This window comes from Corvus moneduloides, chromosome Z (genome assembly GCF_009650955.1).
Source record: "Corvus moneduloides isolate bCorMon1 chromosome Z, bCorMon1.pri, whole genome shotgun sequence".
NCBI lineage: Eukaryota > Metazoa > Chordata > Aves > Passeriformes > Corvidae > Corvus > Corvus moneduloides.
This window is the reverse complement of record NC_045511.1, coordinates 48475815-48495024: the sequence shown is the minus strand read 5'-3', so window position 1 is coordinate 48495024 and position 19210 is coordinate 48475815. Positions and strand designations below refer to the sequence as shown.

The following is a 19210-nucleotide window of genomic DNA, read 5'->3' as shown; positions in this document are numbered from 1 at the left end:
TTAATTTTGTCCCTTTGACTGGTTTATTCAATCTACATATCTTTCACAGTATTGTTTTCTGATGATCATGTACTGAAGGTCATCTCTGTGGCCAGTCAACAGACAATGCAAGTTTTTTGTAGATTTCAGTTCTACTATAAATCCTTTCTGAACCCTTAGGCTAAATCCACATCTGATGGCATACTCACTTTTATTTGCTCATTGTGGAGTCTAGAGTCTGATTAAGCTCTCTGTACTGCTGTATATAGTACTGTTCCGCCTTTTCATTGATGCACCAAGAAATGTGACTTAAATAACAATTATACCTAGCTTCAGATACTAAAGCTTTCTTGTAAGGTAAACCAGACCTTTCGGAAAAAGAATAACCATTGGGAAGAAGAGGTGCAACACAGCGTTTTTATGAATTCTTCTTGTGTGGGAAACATGGAGACCAAATATTTGTGCCAAAGTGAGTAATAGAAATAAGGAAGATTGCTGTCTAAAAGGCCAGAATATATGATTCATTAATCATATATTATGATTAATTGAGTGATACTCAATTTCAACCTAATTTGTGGAGTTTACTGACCATAATTAAGTAGGTCTCTGGTTGCTGAGTGAGGAACATCAAGTAATTGCTAAGTGTGAATATATCAAAAATAAGGGATTTATAGAGAACATCTGGGCATTCTTGCAGCATTCTAATGTTATGATAATTTTTAACAGAAATATAGATAGCTCTTCTGGTTCTGTTAGCAGGCTAAATTGCAATATTTTTTCTCCATTTTGGAGAAGTCATCCCTCTTTCAATAACAAGAATGTGGAGAATTTTTAGCCAAATCAGAACATTGTCCACAGAATTGCTATGGTGTGACAAATGCAGCCTTCCAGCTGATGCTGCTTGTCTGCCAGAAAAAGTAAATAAGCATTCACTGACCAAGTTAGGATGGTCTCTTTTCACAAATAATTGCATCGTTCCTCACCTTTATCAAGGACTCCCTTGCTGGTGAGTTTTGGGAGGGACAAGTGTCAAGAAACAGAGCCATAATGAAGTACCTGCGATTGAGCAAGGATTACATTGCTCTGTTAATTCTGTAAAAACTTGTCAGTTTGCCACCCAAATAAATGCCTAGACTGCGTAAAACATGGAGCAGAGTGACCTCTAGAAGAAAAATCAATGGCAATTCATATTTCATATGTCTATAATTGCTTGTGAGAGCATGGCAGCAGTTTGTTTATAGAACAGCTTGTTCTACCAGGGATTGTTTCCTGACTTTTTCTTCTTTCCAGTGGTGATGCCTCTCATGGACTGTGAATCACAGCTAGACACAGCAGTAGACAAGTTTTATTGGTGGTGATTTTTTATTATTGTTTTCACATTACTGTCTTCAGAATTGCTGCAATGTGTTCTGTTTCAACCAGTGCAATAATCTATAGTTACATGTAAATCGTGTTCACAACTGTTTCCTTGAAAGACTCATGAAGCTGTTTTTTATCTTCTTTTTAGTAGGCAAGGCTTTATCCTCCATGAAGTTATCCATTTGCTAGTATTTTAGCCATCAAACTGATTCCATTGTATGGCCATCATTTTTAGGCAATTTGTCAGAGAAGCAAGGCATTCTCACAGTCTGCTAATTTAAAGACAGAATTTTGAAAATATCTTTTTTCTCCCCGCTGCTTTGCTTTGGTTTTTTTGTTTTTGGTTTTGGTTTTTTTGATTTTTGTTTGTCTGTTTGTTTGTTTTTTGGTTTGGTTTTTTTTTTTGGTTTGTTGGGGGTTTTTTTGAGAAGCTCTTGTAAGATTTGTATCCCCACTGAGGACCGAGATGTCATAGGGATAGAGAAAATGCCGCTCACTTTATGGATTACTGTTAGGTCAACAAAACTTTGGCAGCATTGATTAACTTGACAGTGAGTACAGCAGTACATTTATCACTTATGGCTGTGCTGTAGAAAATCTAATAAGAGGCAAACAATTCCCTTTAGAGCAGTAACAGGTTCACTGTGGCTAACGGTGCATGCACTGGAAATTTCTGACTTTAAATTATACCCTTGCTGCTAGTTGGGTCATTGACTCCAAGCTACTGCACTTTCACTACTATGTTCTGTATTATTAATTTGATCAGAATTGTTTTGGCTTCTGTAAAAGTGTTCAAGCCATATATTGAAGTTCATATAAACTCATAAGCATGAGGAAGGGATGCAGGAGGAGCATGATCCAAGCTACATTATATAGAAGGGGTAGTTGCCTGTTACTACTACAAATGTTTGGGGTCTTACAAGGTTATAAAAGAAAAATTTTGAACTGTTGCTTACAAACATGCCTCTAATTCACAGATTTAAATAAATCCCAAACCCAAATCTATCTTACATTCAATAAGTTTCATTGATTGGTCAGAAGGACTTTTTCCACATGTGCAAATATGTTCTTTTTTAATTGCCAGTAATTACCTTAAAAATTCTATGTAAGTTGATTTACAGATAAGTTCTTCCAGTTGCCTTCTTCTTGCAAAAATTATGAGAACTGAGATGCTAAGAAGATTTTTTTTTGCCTTTGCTGTGTAGAAGCGCCACTGCTTGACTACAAGTTAGTGTTTGGCTATAATCTTATAGTGAAATTGGTTTTTTTTCAGTATTTCTTGGTTTCACTTTAATAAAACTTTTCTCAAAATCTATGACCAGTGCACTGGAAAATGTCTTTGCATTGCAAATATTTTAAAAAATCAAGTTTTGGGGGGTTTGTGGTTTTTTTAAAAACGTTTTGTACTGATGAGGTCTCTTAAGTGGAAGCCCTACATAAGATATGATCCTACAGAAGAATATCAAGCTTTTTTGCAGTTCAGATAACCAAAAGAATGTAAAGGCCATATACGCAAGTAATTGTGTTTCTAGAAACATTCAGGAAAGAAGATTGAAGAAAATTCTGTATTAAGTGCAGATCAGAATATAGAGTGTGCAGCTTAATTTGTGGCTTTGTGATATAATCTGCAAAATTGCTGTTCAAATGAGAGAGTAGTAGTTTTAATTTTTTTTGTAAATATTAGGATATATGGTACACTAGAGTAGAGATCTAGTTGCCGGTAGCAACTGTTAGTTCAAGTATTTTATGTTATTTTAGGAAACTGTTTAAATTGGAGGTTTTGTTCTGCAGTATCTGTAAAAATGATGTTGTTTTCTTTGTTGGGAGAGAAGTATTCTACTTGAATCAATTGTCAGGAGGCTTAATGTAATAAGGCAGTTTGTGGTCTGACTAAAAGAAACACTGTGCAAAAGAATTCCCATACCAGTTTGTTTTTAACAGAAAAACTGAGTTCACCTGAACCATAAATACATTGAAAACTGAGGCTTAATAAGGTAGAGCAGGAAGGAAGAGGGATTGTTGTCCAAAGTATGTCTTGTAATGACTACAATTTAACCAAAAATCTGTGTTAATGATAGTGAATGAAGCTCTATCAACAGTGTAACAGCAGAGCCTTTGCAAGAAATGATCAAGCAACTTGACATTAGAAACCTTTGCATAGTTAGGGGGAAAATACAATTAAAATAGTGGCTCTCCTTTCCTTTTTTTTTTTTTTAATTTCCAGGATAGAAGTTGTGTTTCTCACTCTCTTATTGCATTTTATAGATAACAAGACACATTTCCACACTTTCTCCTGGGTTTGTACAATAAAGGAGTTACCCTACTGGCTGCCTTACTGAACAGAGACCTGGTATTGATTACCTATCACACTGGCATCAGAACTACTCTTAGGATTCAATTTTTTTGTTGTTTTGCATATTTTATTGATCAAAAGTGGTAAATGAGCATCAAGCGTGCAAGAAGACGATGAATTGTTTACTTGCATAAAATAACCTTTCAATAAGGGAAGATGCATTGCTCACACTTTTGGTGCTGTTCTGCTGCCCGAAGCAGATGGCATTCAGCTGCTATTGATTTGCTCCTATAGTTACAGAGCAGCATGTAACAAGGCATGCTCATTTCTCTGAAAGAGAGGTGAGGTTTTTTGCCAGGGTGGCAGGAGTGAAAAAGGAAGGATGGGGGCTTTTGAGGATTGTTTTGGGGTTGTAGGGTTTTTTTCAAGAAAAAACAAGAAAAATGTTGAAGCCCTGTGCAAATGAAAAGCAGGATTTCTGTGTTTGCAGAGGAAGGGAGTTACTTTGTCCAGTTCTAGCACTTCTGGTGACATTAATTCCTGATGCAGATTGAATCCATGAGCAAGCATACTTAGGATTTTTGAAATAGGCAGAATTTAGTGTCATGAGCTCTACACCACAAGTCTTAACTGCTATGTTTTTTTATTTATTCATGTTTTGTCCTACTTGTGTAAAGACCGTTGATTCATTAGCAAGACAAAATCATACTGCAATATGCCGGGCTTGATTCTGCAAGCAGTTAATTTCACTGAAGAATGCAGAATTTAATAATTTTTTGCTGGACCTCTCCTGTAATGGAGGACACACATACATGACAAAGTCAGCTTTCTCTGAAAATTTATATGGAAGGCTATTTAATGCAGAATTTTGGCATGAACAAGATGTCGAATTCTTTGGCAGATTTTAACAAAATGCAGATATGTGATAGAAGAGAGTGTCAACAAATAGAGTATAGGCATGTTGTAAGACAACACATTTTAGTTAATTTGTAGTCTTATTCCTGAAAGAGTAGTTCAGTGGGTGCTACTGAGCAGCAGAGTACAGTCCTTGATCAATCTGTTTTAACACAGAAATAACCCATCTGTCAAGATCCACAAGTGTTGTAGTATGAGAGTTAGACTCTTGGTGACAAAACTGGACCATTTAAGTGTTTTGACAGCACATATTAAAGCCTTTCTTGCCCACCTGATTGTTTTGCAGTGACTTACTGCTGGAAATGTGTACTGTTGCTTTTGGACAGTCTTGAGCATCTTCCTGTTCTTATTTAGGAAAATAAAATTAAATTATTTACCCCATTGTGACTGCGCTACTGTCCTCCATTTACTTTATATTGTGTTTCTTTTTAATAAAAATAATGACTGAGTTACGACCCTTGGGAAAACATTGTCACAGCATAGTTAGTAGCTAGTTATTTATCAAGAATTTAATTTAAACATGCATGTTAGTATCTGTTGAAAAATGTCCTACTTCATCTATTCAAATTTCTCTTCTCTGACATTGATGTCAATTTGCTTGTGTAATTTATGAAATGCTGTCTAAGCTTTTTTAATATCCATATGGTTATGTGTCACTACATCTTGACCATTTGTTATGCTGCTTCTATAGCATAAGCAGGCAAGAAGACATTGTCTGAATCTTTGATGTTAACCTGTTGGTTCCAATACAGAGTAGACATTTCTTATGAGTGTTTTTCAAAGCAAACCTTTGTGATTTTTTCAGAAAACAGATGCTTTTTAATCAACAGCTAATGCTGTGAGCACAGCACTTATCACATTGTTCCAAGTTGATCTAGTCTTGCTCTCTTGTGGGGCTAAGGAAATGTTTTAAACATAAGAATGTTTACAAACAGAAGTTAATGTAATAGAACATGGATAAGTCTGTGTTTTAAAACAGAGTTTTCTCTTGCTACAAGGAAGCCCTTTGCTTTCACAAATTTCAACCAATACATTCATATTCTTGTTCTATACCTGTTGTCTATCTGTACTGTTATGACTGTCTCCAGTTTTCTTCATTTTCTCCATTTCTGAGTTTGTCAGTGGTCAAAACATACTTTGTGCTTCTTTGCCATTGTGTAAGCAACCACCTCCTCAAGTACAGAATCAAGATATCAAAGCAAATTGTTAATGTATTAACTATTCTGGGGAAAAAAACCCAGCCAAAAAAACTAGTCCCACATACAGATTTTTACATTTCTTTTGATGATAAAGGTAAGTAAATGTCTTGCAAACACAACATGTATTTTCTTGTTAAGCTGATTAAAATTTAAGTAAGCTTCCGAGTTTTTAAAATAAAGCTTGCCAATTTCCTTGCAGCTACACTTCCAACACTACAAAATGGCTTAGAGTATTTATTCAACATTGTATTTTGTGCTGAAAGCTACCAACACTCAAAACTAACAAACAAAACCCAAAAAAACCCACCATATAAATCTAAATATATTTTGTCAGCTATGTTACCCCTGCTTTACCTCTGCAAAAATGGCACAATTGAGTTCATTAACCCCCGGTGCAGTGAATTCCCTGGGCTTTCTACATTCTCTTGTTTGGGCATCAGAGTGGGTACCTGCTGCTTAGTCTAATTAGTTTCAAAGGGAATGTAGAATCATTTCTCAAGAGTTTACTCTGACCCAAAACATCTGACAAGAAATGTCAGAGAGACAAAATAAGAAGTTATTGTAGAGTTGAATAGCATTTTTGTTACAGTATCTGGTGGAAACAGTGCAGACGAGGAAACCATGCTCAGATGACTTCCAAATTTTTGATCTGACATTTGCATGAAATTGTCATTCTTGTGGAAAGCAAGACTTGTTTTCATAGATAAGTTCCTCAGACCTTATCAAACATCTGTCTCCTGCCTTGTTCTCAGCAAAGCCAGCAAAATGAGTTAGAGCTGTGGGAGACTTCTTGAAGCTAAAAAGAAGTGAAAATGCTATTACAGCCATCAGCAACTCACTCCCCCAATCACTAATGGTCATTCTAAAGTCCATCATTGTTTTGTTACATTTTTTCCAATAGGCATCACTCAGAGCTGTGTTCTCCTAACCTCTCTTGTAACAACTTACTTATGTAAGGATCTTGTAGCAATTTATTTATCTTTGCTGAGTTTGCCTTAAGACCTTTGGTTGGGGGGTGCAGGTTGTCAAAAGCCTTTTGGAAATGAAAGTAGGTTCTATCCTTTTAGGAGTTGCAGTAAGTATTGAAACAGAGTCTCTTTCCTCTGTTGTAATATCTAGTCAGTAACCATCTAACCAAAGTCTCTCTGTTTCAATCACAGCAGTTCTGTGATATGTTTCCATTCAGATGTCTTTATCCTTGTTCCCAATAATTCTACTCCTTATTGTGGGGTAACTTCCCTGGTACAGGCATATCACTTTATTAATAGTTATTAATATTAGTTCTCTCATGGTACTCTATTGTCATTATTATTATTGTTGTTGTTGTTGTTTTTGTTATCATCATCATCATCTTTACTATTATTGCAATTTTTTTAGTTGTCTGGTTCTAAAGGAGCTATAAACAATATATTATACACCACTGTTAATCAGAAAATGAATAAGGAGGAATACTGTGCTCCTGCTGACTTGTTACTGTAACAAGCAAGTAATTTCTGTGTGTTTTATTACCTCAGTGAGAGAAATGCTTGATGAGGAGTCAAACAAAAAAAAAGGGAAAGTGGAAGTATATGCTGAGTATTCTGATTTCAAATCCTGACAGTGATGAATGCTGATGGCTTCACAATGGCTGCTCATGTTGTGGATGGAAATACTCTTTGCTGGACAGCCAGGCCCAGAGAGTGGAGGTGAATGGATTTACATCCAGCTCGTGGCCAGTCACAAGTGCTGTTCTCCAGGGCTCAGTGTTGGGGACAGCCCTGTTTAAAATCTTTATCATGGTCTGGATGAGGGGATCAAGTGCACCCTCTGTCAGTTTGCAGATGACACTAAACTGGGCAGGAGTGTTGATCTGCTGAGGGTTGGAAGGCTCTGCAGAGGGATATGGATAGGCTGGATTGATGGGGCAAGGCCAACTGGGTGAGGGTCAATAAGGCGAAGAGCTGTGTCCTGCCCTTGCATCCTAACAGCCCCCTGCACTGCTACAGGCTGGGGGCAGAGTGGCTGGGCAGAAGGGAAGCTGCCCAGCAGAAAAGGACCTGGAGGTGCTGGTTGACAGTGGCTGAACATGAGCCAGCTGTGCCCAGGTGGCCAGAACGGTCAATGGCATCCTGGCCTGTATCAGCAATAGTGTGGCCAGCAGGACCAGGGCAGTGATTGTAATCAGAACTGGTGAGGCCACACCTTGAATCCTGGGTTCAGATCTGGGCCCTTCAGTTCAGGAAGGGCATTGAGGTGCTGGAGCATGTCCAGGGAAGGGCAGTGGAGCTGGGGAAGGGTCTGGAGCACAAGTCCTGTGGGGAGAAGCTGAGGGAGCTGGGAGTGTTTAGCCTGGAGAAAACTATTCTCAGGGGGGATCTTATCTCTCTCTGCAGCTACATGAAAGGAGGTTGAGGCAGAGTGAAGGTTGGTCTCTTCTCTCAGGTAAGAAGTGGCAGGATGAGAGGAAATGGCCTCTGGTTGGGCCAGGGGAGGTTGAGATCAGATGTGAGGGAAAATTCCTTCAAGGAACAGGTTGTCAAGCATTGGAACAGTCTGTCCAGGCAACTAGTTGAATCACCATCCCTGGAGGTATTTAAAAGACATATAGACATATAGTCCCTTTACTTAGGGACTTGATTTAGTGATGAATTTGGCAGTACTGGCTTAAGGGTGGATCTTAAAGACCTTTTCCCATCTAAATGATCCTACAATTCTAAGAAAGAGTTGTCACACACTAAGAAGACAGGAATGTACACTAAACCCTGATATTTAGAGGAAGAAGGTTAGGACTTGACATTTTCACCTTTAAGTAGATTATGTATTTATGATAGTATTTAATTACCTGATCAGATCCTGTTGCAGGGTATTGCTTCTTTTTCCCGTGCAACTTTCTCCCTGATGCACAAGGATCACCATAGAAGGAGGGCAGTACCTGACTGACAGAAAACAAAAACCTATTGATTTTGAAATTTTCCAGGTGTTGTAGTTTGTAACTACATTTCTTCCACTTAACTACATTTCTTCCACTTCTTCTTCCCTTTCTTTTTCTTTTTTTTTCTATTTGTCTTAGTGGTCTCTATCCTTAATGTTTCTCAAAATGTAATTTTTAGATAATTGGTGTCTCATAAGGCTGTGGTAGTGGACTGCAGAAACATCCTGAACAGGGAAAATGCATGAGTTTCTATTGACATGAATTGTGCTACGTGCAGTTCTCGCGGCTGATTTGTACTTGGAGTGTTTTATGAGGAAATTCTCGCATTCACCAGTGGCTGTGTTGGTCTGAGGGGTTCTGTAAGAGGTCTCAGATGGTGCCTGTCTCAGGTGAGCGTCCTGGTGCTCCATGGCACTGCCTGTTGGAGCTTTCCCTGGCAGAGGGCGAGGTAAATGAGGCACCTTGCTTTCCCTGAATGTTCAGTGGTTTTTTCACTATAGCATATTTGTGTTTAGTTCTTTTAAGCTTTTAGAAAACAGTACTGCAATCTACTGTGTATTGTGGTGGTAAATGTGGTTGCTTTTTTACAAGCCTTCTTCCCCTGTACTCTTGAGAAGACTTTTTCAAACCTGACTACCTAATTTCTGTATCTTCCTACAATGTGTAATTTCTGGATTGATTGATATATATATTATTATCTAAGGTATTCCTGCACCTGTTTGTCATCACCACCAGTATTGACATCGTCTTAACTACTTGTTAATTTTTCATGATCCTAGTGGCCCATTGACTTCTGAAAAATACTTCAATTTAGGCATTTTGAAATCAGCATCTAATTTTGTGTCTGTCATTAATGGATCTACTCACTCTTTGTATTACTTTTTCCTGTTACTTATTTTTAAAAGCCTTTCTTGTTCCTGCTAAGTTTTTATAATATCATTAACTTGGCCTGCCCTTCTGCTTCTTTTCCTTTTGCTCTGTTGATTTTTTCATTTGTCATCCAGCTTTGTCTTAACCTCCAGTCCTTTGAGCAGTGTCTCAGGAAATTATATTGACCGCTTCCTTTCATTTTTATTTTTCAAAGGAACTGTTCTCGCACTTTGTTTCTAATCTTTCAAGGACTAGTCTCCTGTTTCACTGAAGAAAAGTTCACTGTTTGCTCCCACTAAATTATGTTCCCAGTTTTCCAAAAAAAAAATTCAATATTTTATTTTTTACATCAAATGGGTTGTATTTGTAGACTTAACTACAAGTCTATCTGCTCTGCACTTAGTAGTTAAATATTAATTGGAACAGTAACTGTGTTTTTAACTAGCTTTCTAATTAAAGTGCTCTCTACCTTAAGACCTATGTGGCAGTATTTTTAATCAAAATGAGTTAACTGCTTTGCAGTGAAAGTTATAGACACTGTCATGAAGTTCTGCATACACATTTTCAGTGATGATCCAGTAGTCGTTTAACCTGTTGGCCTCCCCTTTCATCTAATTTATCCTTTGCATAGCTTGAGATTACTATGATAGATAGATTTGTCACTCGTGAGATATCGGGGGAGTTTTAAGCTCCCTGGAAGTATCCTCCAGTCTTGAGGTTCATACGTGCAATTCCCCTCTGTCCTCCTTTTTTTTAACTTTTGTGACTTTACATTATCTTTCAGATAGTTCAGTTGGAACTTCTGGATCTTCATTGGATGTATTTTCTCTTATAATACCTATAGTCACTATTTGTTCCCTTTCAAGCTCCGCTGCATGGATGTCACTCTTACTGTTGACTTCCCTTTGATACACAGCGTGGGAGTGTTAACTAGCTGGTGCTTCCCTATGGAGCATCACTTCTGTGTTGTTGTACACGTGTTTTCACGCTTCTTGTATCTTTATACAGGTTTTTAAGCATGTTTGATAGCCTCCTTCCATTCTCACAAATGTGAATACTTCTGATAGCAATGACAAGTGGAAATTCTTTTTAGAATTAATCCCAGTTAATAACCTCTAACAACAGCCTCACTGAACAAGAGAGTGAGTTTCATTATAGTTCTTCGCAATGGATAATATAAAACATGATTGTATCTGCTATTACTTTAAAAAAGAAAAGCTTACTCGTAGAAGTCTGGTTCCTTTATCTACTTGGTTTTTAGCTAATGTGTTTTTTGATAACCTTTTTATCATTTCATGGGACTGTGTAAGTTCAGGAAAAGCAGGTTAATAGAAGAATATAGACTCTGAATGTTCTAAAAGATGTGGATTTTGGTCCCAGTGGAGACTGACACTTCAGCCTACTTACTGTAGCTGGAATGTATTGATTTTCTTTTCCCCCATTTTAGCTGCACCACTGAATTAGGTATTGTGAAGCATCTTTCCCTCTGAAGAGAGGAAAAACTGTCATGAACTTTTTCACCCTAACAATACAGCCTTTCAAACTAAACCCGATTGAATGGAAAAGTCTGTAAAAACCCTGTAACTCAGCTCCCCACTCACTTTTCTCTCTTTCCAACAGCTCTTCCAGCAACCTCAATAAAGTATGATAGACGACTGTAAGAAATTGATTTTTAAATCTTTCTTCATTAAAAGCAGCTATAATAATAATAATACTAACAATAATAATAATAATAATTCTAGAAGATGATGCATTTCTGTGGCATGATCTCTGAAGGTTAGCGAAGTGGTCTTGTTCAGGTTTTCAGCAAGATGTTCAGTTACTGTTATAATTGGCTGATGAGTAGGTTTGGGCCTAACTAGAATGCCAGTGTTCGATTTCACTGTGTCCTCTGTGAAGATATGTCACCATTTACCCTGGCTTTAGTGACAATTTTCTAAAAAGGAAACTCGTGGGAAATCATTATGCTGTTTATATGTCTCCCTTGTTGGAGAGCATTATCCTGTGATATTTTAGCACTGTTTTCCACTGCATGATGGCATCTAGCTAAGGTTAAGGCAGAACAAGTCCCTTTGCAATTTTGTGACTATATTTTACTTACTGAAGGAGAAAAGATAACCGACAATTAAGTATTTCAGATGTCACTGAAAGAACATGTGCAACTAATCAATTACATCCTTAGGGAACATGATTTTATGTAACTGATAAGGTAGAAAAATCGGGGATTTTATGATGTGTTACATAATAATAATTGCACCCTTCCAGTGAAAAAGACATTTCTGCTGATGTAAACATCAGACTTTCCCTTGTGTTGTGTTGTGGGTTTTTCTCCTGAAGCACAGAGTCGTTCATTAAAGTGTGACAGTAACAGATAAACACCCTTTACAATTTTCCAAGAAAATATGGCACTTTTAGTTCAGCTGAAATCAATGAGTTGAAAAATGTATTTCTGGAGTCACTTCCCAAATCACTTGCTAGAGGTTGTGTTAGCTGGTTTAGTTTTGGGAGAAGAGGGCATTGTAATTACTTTAGGAAGGAAATACACATGCGGGGGTTTTGTTCTTAAACTGGCCTACTTAGCACTCTGGGACCCATATTTGAAACTCATTGCTATGATCTTGACAGATTTTGGATGCAACAGAATTTCACATTACAAAGAAACTAAGTTTGAGTTTTTATTTCTTTGAAAATATTTATCCTTCAGTTTCTGATGACAGAGCAAACAAAGTAGCTAGTCATGCTTACAAGCCAATGTCATACTTGAACAAATGCTACAGTTGAGCATATTACATCACAATGTATAGGTAGTGGTTGAGAAACTTTACCTGCTGGCTCCTTTTCTGCACACCTATCATTAAAGATCATCAGATTTGCAAAATACTGATTTCTTACAAGTTTTCAGACAGAAGTAAAAAATCCGTTGTGTTAAGGGTTGTTCCAGGTAAATTAAGCCAACTATAATAACATTTATGATTTAAGGGTATTTTCTTAAACTTAAATAGGAAGCTGAGAATGCTTAGATTTTTTTCAAGACATCTACTTTGGGCCACCAGCAGAGTTAGGAAATGTATTTAGACAGACACTCCTAAGCTCGTGTGGCTGGTCGGTGCTTGTGGGAGTTTTGTTTTGGTGTTGGTTGGTGGTTTGTGTGGTTTTTGTTGGGTTTGGTTTGGTTTGGTTTGGTTTGGTCATTGTTGTTATCAGGCTTTTTTTTTTTTTCTCCTTTCCTTTGGTTTCCACCATCTATTTTAAATGGCAAGATTATGTCCTCGCCCCTTATTGAATCAAAGCCAACAAAGTCAAGCCAGAAGATAATTTCCCCCTATTAGTATAATTAACTTGTAAGCTTAATATTTTTATTTTTAATGCTTAAAAATCCATGTCACATTACATCAGTTGAAAAATCCTCCTTTGGTCAATGCAGTCATTCCTGCCTTCATAAAATTCTGGAAATGACAAAATTTCCAGTCAGCAGAGGTGGTGTACAAATACAGGGCAGTGCAAAATTGCATTTGCTTCTCTGCAAATTCTACATTTTCAAGTTTAGTGATCACCAAAGCAGAGTTATTAACAACTAACAAACTCTATGGCGAAAGGTGTTTGCTCAGGCCAGGATTAGGAGGGCTTGGGTTGACTTGATACATGTTGGGGGGAAAAAAACAGAAGGAGATATTAATCTCAAATGAGTGGAAGTAGAAGCAAATAGGTTTGTAAGAGCTGTCAGTAGTTTTCCTTTTATAAAATGGTGTATCCTTCTCTTCTTCCCTGTTCCATTCAGTAGCCTCAGCAGGCAGCTCAAGTTTTAGAAAAAGCTGTCAAGAGTTGTAAGTATGAAGTTGCATATAAGCACTGGATGCCCTTAAACATCTTTCTACAACTTTTTGCAGTTCCTCATTGCATATAATTAGCAAGATGGTTTTATTTGAGCCAGTCATACACATTTCTATGCAATTCACGCACGCTCTGAATATGCATCCCCTCCACACCTTCTTTTGTGCATAACCTGAATGCAGAATGGGATACATTTTGCAGCAGCAGAGTGCTGATTTTGCAGAATGCAAAGTGCCATTTTTTAATGCAGCATCTTCATATAGAGGTGAACTGAAAGGCTTAACACTTGCCAGCATCTTAGACCTCCTTGCTTGTTACATCTCTTAAAATCTACCACGGAAAAGTTCAACTACATTTTTCCCTGTTCTTTTCTTCAAACGTTTTAGTGATGGCCTCAGCTGTTGAGAAAGTGTAGCCTCTGAATTGAGACTTGTAACATAAAAAAAGATCCAGTTCTCAAATATCTTTGTTTTCAAAAGCTTTTAAGTCCATTCACATCTTCTGTAATTTTAACATTAAGCAGGTTTTCCCAACACAAATAACCAAACCATTTGCTATAAAAGCTGCTATAAAATCTAGATGACTTCTAGATGTCTCTTCCAACTTTTTTTTTGTGATCCTGCTATCCTCTATATACCATTGTGTCTCCCTTGTGATACTGTAATGTGAAAGAATATACACACAGGAGTAAGTTACCTTCTGAATGTAAGACTGATGTTTCTTTCCATCACCAGACTTGTTTCTTCTCTATATTTATTTCTTGTATCATAGGGTGGGAAAGTGAACAGGTTGAACATGGATAGCTTTGCTTCTAGGAGGCAATTTAATATTAAATACAGTGAAGTTTCTTCTATACATACATTCACTTCAGATCAGGCCTTTACGTAGGAAATCTCTTTGAGAAAGAGCTTGTGGCTTCCTTTTTCTTGTGAAGTACACGTTTTCAGAATATATATCAGTATGAACAGTAAAGAAATAGGGGTTAATCTTTCAGGTGAGACACTGATTTAATTTATGAACTGTTTTTCTTTGCCTTGTGAAAACTGTAAATCATCTCCAGGAAAAAACACAGGATGTAGTCTGGCCATTATGTGGCCATTGTATCACGGTTGTGGAAGAAGTGTGTGTGATAAGTCTGGGCAGCAGCTGTGTGGTCAGAGCTTTGTCATTTGGAGCCATAGTGCAGATACAATGGAGCATGTTGTAAGCTGACCTGTCAAGCCAAGCAAGGAGTTCCCCTTCTTTTCATTTACCAAGACGTGCATTAATAAAACTGCACAAAGTGGAGATTTCCTTCTTCTGCTCATATGCCAGATGGGAGTCTGCTGTGAGATGAACATGAAAGCACTGAGCTGAAGCTGTTTTATTTTATATTTTAAATAAACAAAACTTTATTCAGAAATGAGCATGCCAGTAACTTAGTTCCAGAATCAGACATCTCTGCTTGAGAGGCATATAGCTTGGCACCAGTGATGGCAGGTGAAAAAGAATGTAAGTAGCGTAAGTGATTCATCAAGAACTGTGGTTTTCCTATTGAAATGTGGCATTCCATAATAGGTGTAAAAAAATGGAGAATTGAAAAGTGTTGCAAGAGAGAAATGTTTTAGTAGCTTGAATGGAAGTGTGCAATATCTAAAATATTTTTAAAATATGGGTTTCTATTGTGCCTTTTTTTTTACAGACAGTCATTTTAGAAAATGAAGAGCTCCCTAAGATATTTCTTGATTTTCTGAATGTTCGTCATGTACCTACCTTGCCAAAAGCAGAAAGCTGTGGGTAAGCTCTCATTTACTGAAAAATATATGGAGGCCAAAAGGCCCATATCCACTCAGTGCTGATGCAATTCCATTGACTTAAAATGGTCTTGCTGCCAACTCTAACACTGTAAAATAAATGGGCATTAGGTTCATGTTAAGTATGTTTATATATCCCCAAAAGGTCGTAAAATAAATCCAGCATGTTCAAAGACGGGAAGTTTCATGTAATATTCTTGGAAAGCAAAGGAGAGCTTAGATGAGAAAAATACAATTTTCTTGTAGATCTTGAAGTATCTACTGAAATGTAAGATATTCATAAGCACTCACTAAAATTGCATAGAAAGCCTTTGCATGTGTTTTATGGTCATAGTAACTGCACAAAATAGAAACTCATTACGTGATCATTTTATGATCTCCCTCTGTGTGTTCAAGAATGAGGTCTTCCACCTTTCCGATGACATTACCCCAGTGAACCAATTGCCTGTCCCCTGGGAAGGGTTCCTAACTAGAGTGGCAGAAGGGAATCTTAGTACGATGAGTGTAATGACTACAGAAATACCCAAAACAAGGTAACTGGAAGCTCTGATACCCTCTGCAGCTGTGAGCTTAGTAGGGAGAATTTCTTTTGCTGTGTAAGATGATGTGGTTGACAGTCCAGAAGCATTACCAGGATGTGCTCCCCAGAAAGCCACATGGCCCTTTTCCACTTCGGGGCAGGCTGTTTGGATCTGCAGTGGCAAGAAGGCAAGTTTACCTGAAGATAATTTTGAGGACCTGTTAGACTTGGAGGTCTCTATGGCCCAGGGCAGTGTCCAGGGTCATTGAGAAGCTAGCAGACTTGTAGTTTTCACTTGCAGTTAATCACATCAGCCATTATCCTCAGTGAAACTGTATCCCAACACTTCATAGATAGATAGAGAGATAGAGAGATGGAAATTAATCTGTTATGGTAAAATGGATGCTGTCATTTTCAAGTAGTGGTGGTTATAAAATGATACAATCTCCTACATTCATTTCCTTATGTGGCATTATGTGGCCACTGACCAGCAAAAGATTGTTCCCTTCTTTGATTCTTAAAAGATTTGGGAGTTTTAATTTTAAACTTAGTTTTGTTGTAACCAAAGTTTTCTCTCACTTTACTTGCAGCTCTTTTGATGAAACAGAATCTGAAGAATCAAGGTGAGCTTGATTTCTACTCTTTATAGGACACCTGATTAATAAACTACTTTAATTATTGGCATTTACTTTATTTGTTCCTTGCAGTTAACAAACTAGCAGTAGTTTAGCATTAAAATTAGATGTATTTGTTAAATATTACCATCAGCTATGCTATATCTGTCCATTTATAGTGTGATTTGGACATCCTTATGCTAGTGTTGAGAAATTCCTTACAAAACTGACAGAATACTGCCAGCTCTGAAGTATATTGCGGAATATATTTTTTGTAGCAAGAAGACTTACCAGAATAAATTAGAGGTTTGGGTTCTTCCTTATGCATTTGATAGAGCTTCATATGCATCAGGTTGCACTACTTGGAATGTGTATGTACAGAGCGAAGTGAAGAGAGCTGGGGGAGGCTGTCCATGCTGCGACCGAGGGCGGGAGTCAGGCCGGGGGGGCTTCCAAGGACTTCTCTCCACGGATGATGGGTACAGCAACTGCTCTGGGGGCTGTAAGAACATGGTGACATTTTGAGTCTGCTTTGTGGCCTGGAGAGCCTGTAGACATGGAGCCTGGTTGTAGATGGTCTTGTAGCCTGCATGACACTGCGTGCCAGGGAGCAGGAGGTCTCAGAGCCAGCTGCAAGCCACTCCTCCTGGATGGAGCCCCTTCACTCCAGCTTGACATTGAGGGTTTCACTGTATGGCGGAGGAGCAGCGAGCTTTGCTTCCAGGAGATGGAGCCTGCCCTCTGAGCAGCGCTGGTGTGCAGAGCCACACCGCATGGCTCCTGGCAGCTCAACCACCTCACTTTATCAAAGCTAGTTTGTAGAATAGTCTGTTTGCTGTCCCTTGATACTGACATCCCTGTTCTTGACCTTTCCAGCAAACTGTCCCACCAGCCTGTGCTGCTGTTCCTAAGGGATCCATATGTCTTGCCTAAAGCCAACGGTAATCAAACATGTCATCTGTTAACAGCACTTTACTGATCTGACCCTGCACTGCATAAACCACATTATTATTAATACTGGCCTAGTCAAATGACACTGGTCCAACATCTAATAACCTGCCAATAAAACGATAGTTCTTGTGTAAGAAACCATTAAAACACTAAGCGGGGTGGGTGATTTATAAAAGAGTGGAATTTTCTCCCCCAGTTGTTCTCTCAGGCAAACCTACTGAGAATTCAAATCAAAAGATGAAGAACACTGCTTTTCTTTTCTTGTTGTTGACCCTTTGGCTGTTTTGCCTGAAGGATTTGAACTTGGAGGCCCAGTCCTTTGTAAGTGCTTTTTCCCTAAACACCAGTCGATCTACTGCAAGCATGTTTGTATTTCCATTTGGATTATTATTATTTCTTATCATTTATAACCTCTGGAGCTCTTTATGGGGAAAAAAAAAAGTGCACTTTAAGTGCAAGCGATGTATTTCACAGGACATTTACATTAGACTTCATCTCATAACATGCAGTTCAAAAGAGTGTTTGAAATAGTTTGTTATAAACTTTTTTTTTAATATAAAAAGTTCTTTGAATTAATAATTCAGAGAATTTACCCTGTCTTAAATTAAATGTGTGCAGGGAAAAAAGGACCATTTTCCAAGTGTGTTCCTCTTGGCTTTGTCATTTTACTTGCTGGAACTTGTTGTTTCTACTAAATATTTTATTAAAAAATGTAATATGCTTTCAGGAGAGAATTTTCTCCCTGAGCTGCACATAAGGATTCTTTTTTAATGTGGCATTTTGTTTCATTTTATAAAATACGGTGTGGAAGTCAAATTCTCACACTGCCTTGAAAATCATTAAATTTTTAAGAATAAATTTAGGAAAGAATACATTTTTGCTCGTAGTTTCCTAGACAATGGAGTGTACTTCCTTGAGATTTTCTCAAGATGTTTATAAATACTTGAGGGAAGGGCATAAGAAAGACAAAGCCAATCTCTTTCCAGTGATGCCCAGTAATAGGACTAGAACATCAGGAAAATTTTCCCAGGCCCAGACACAGGTTACCCGGAGTGGTGTTGGGTCTCCACTCTTGGAGACACTTGGAAGCTGCCTGGTCATGGTCCTGGGTCACTGCCTGCAGGTGCTCCTGCTTGAAGAGGGTGTTGGACCAGATCACCTCCAGTCGTCTCTTCCAGCTGCAGCTATTCTATGGTTCTGTTGTTTTTTTCAAGCTGTTTATCAAAACCACAGGGACAGGTGCACATATTTTGAGAGGATTAAGTAGTCTCTCTTGCAGGCAATGTCCACTCTAGCTAGTAGTGCAGCCAAACACTATTGACCCTCTGAAGTCTTACTGAACTCAAAAGTGTAACTAGAGCAAAACACGACAGCAGAGGTCCAGTGTGACTCGGGTCCACATCAGAATACACATCACAAGGTTGTTTAGCTTTTACTTTGACTTAGCACTAGTCTGATCCCACTGAATGTTCATTTGAGGCTGGAGTGCAAATCACAAAATCAATGAACCGAAGCGTGGTAAGGGGAGGGGGGGTCACTGCACAGGTCATGTCTGACCCAAGTGACAACAGTAATGAAGAATCACATAGAGTAACCTCTGTTTAAAAGTTGGGCCAGATGCTGCCTATACTATTTAGAGGGAGCCACATTGCATGTCTTAATCTGTTTAATGCTCCTCCTAATTGCATATTTGATTCCTCAAGAGCCCAGTATAAATTATGAACATCATGTAATTCCATACCATTTTGAAGGGAGAAAATAGATTTCATGTAGTTATCCCAAAAATATTGAGATGGTGCTTAGTATTTCCAGCCCACATGTAACATTTTGCCATAAGACTTCAAGATTTTGCAGTTCTGTGATGGTATTTACCTCCCTTCCATAATGTGTGCTCTGAGTAAGGCTAAGCTTCCTTTTTGTGAAATCATTAGAAACTTTCAAATTAATTTTGTAACTATTCTTTTAAGCAGTGCAA

At 38.0% G+C, this 19210-nt stretch overlaps 1 protein-coding gene and 1 long non-coding RNA gene across 4 annotated transcripts in view; one reads left to right on the top strand and one right to left on the bottom strand.

Annotated features, from left to right (window-relative positions):
- LOC116437703 overlaps positions 1-18046 on the bottom strand; it is a 28968-nt gene extending 10922 nt beyond the window's left edge. Inside the window, exons 1-3 of the long non-coding RNA XR_004237420.1 lie at positions 16576-18046; positions 8567-8660; positions 4299-4421 (exon numbers count right to left, since the gene is read on the bottom strand). This is a non-coding gene — a long non-coding RNA (uncharacterized LOC116437703). The remainder of the gene's footprint in view (positions 1-4298; positions 4422-8566; positions 8661-16575) is intronic.
- SNX24 (sorting nexin 24) overlaps positions 1-19210 on the top strand; it is an 89094-nt gene that overhangs the window by 66376 nt on the left and 3508 nt on the right. For all 3 annotated transcript variants that reach the window (XR_004237419.1, XM_032095734.1, XM_032095733.1), the window contains exons 4-6: positions 15039-15133; positions 16261-16293; positions 17161-17225. Coding sequence is in view for 2 of the 3 variants with exons in the window: in XM_032095734.1 (XP_031951625.1) it covers positions 15039-15133; positions 16261-16293; positions 17161-17225 (193 nt within the window). In the remaining variant the exon portion in view is untranslated. The remainder of the gene's footprint in view (positions 1-15038; positions 15134-16260; positions 16294-17160; positions 17226-19210) is intronic.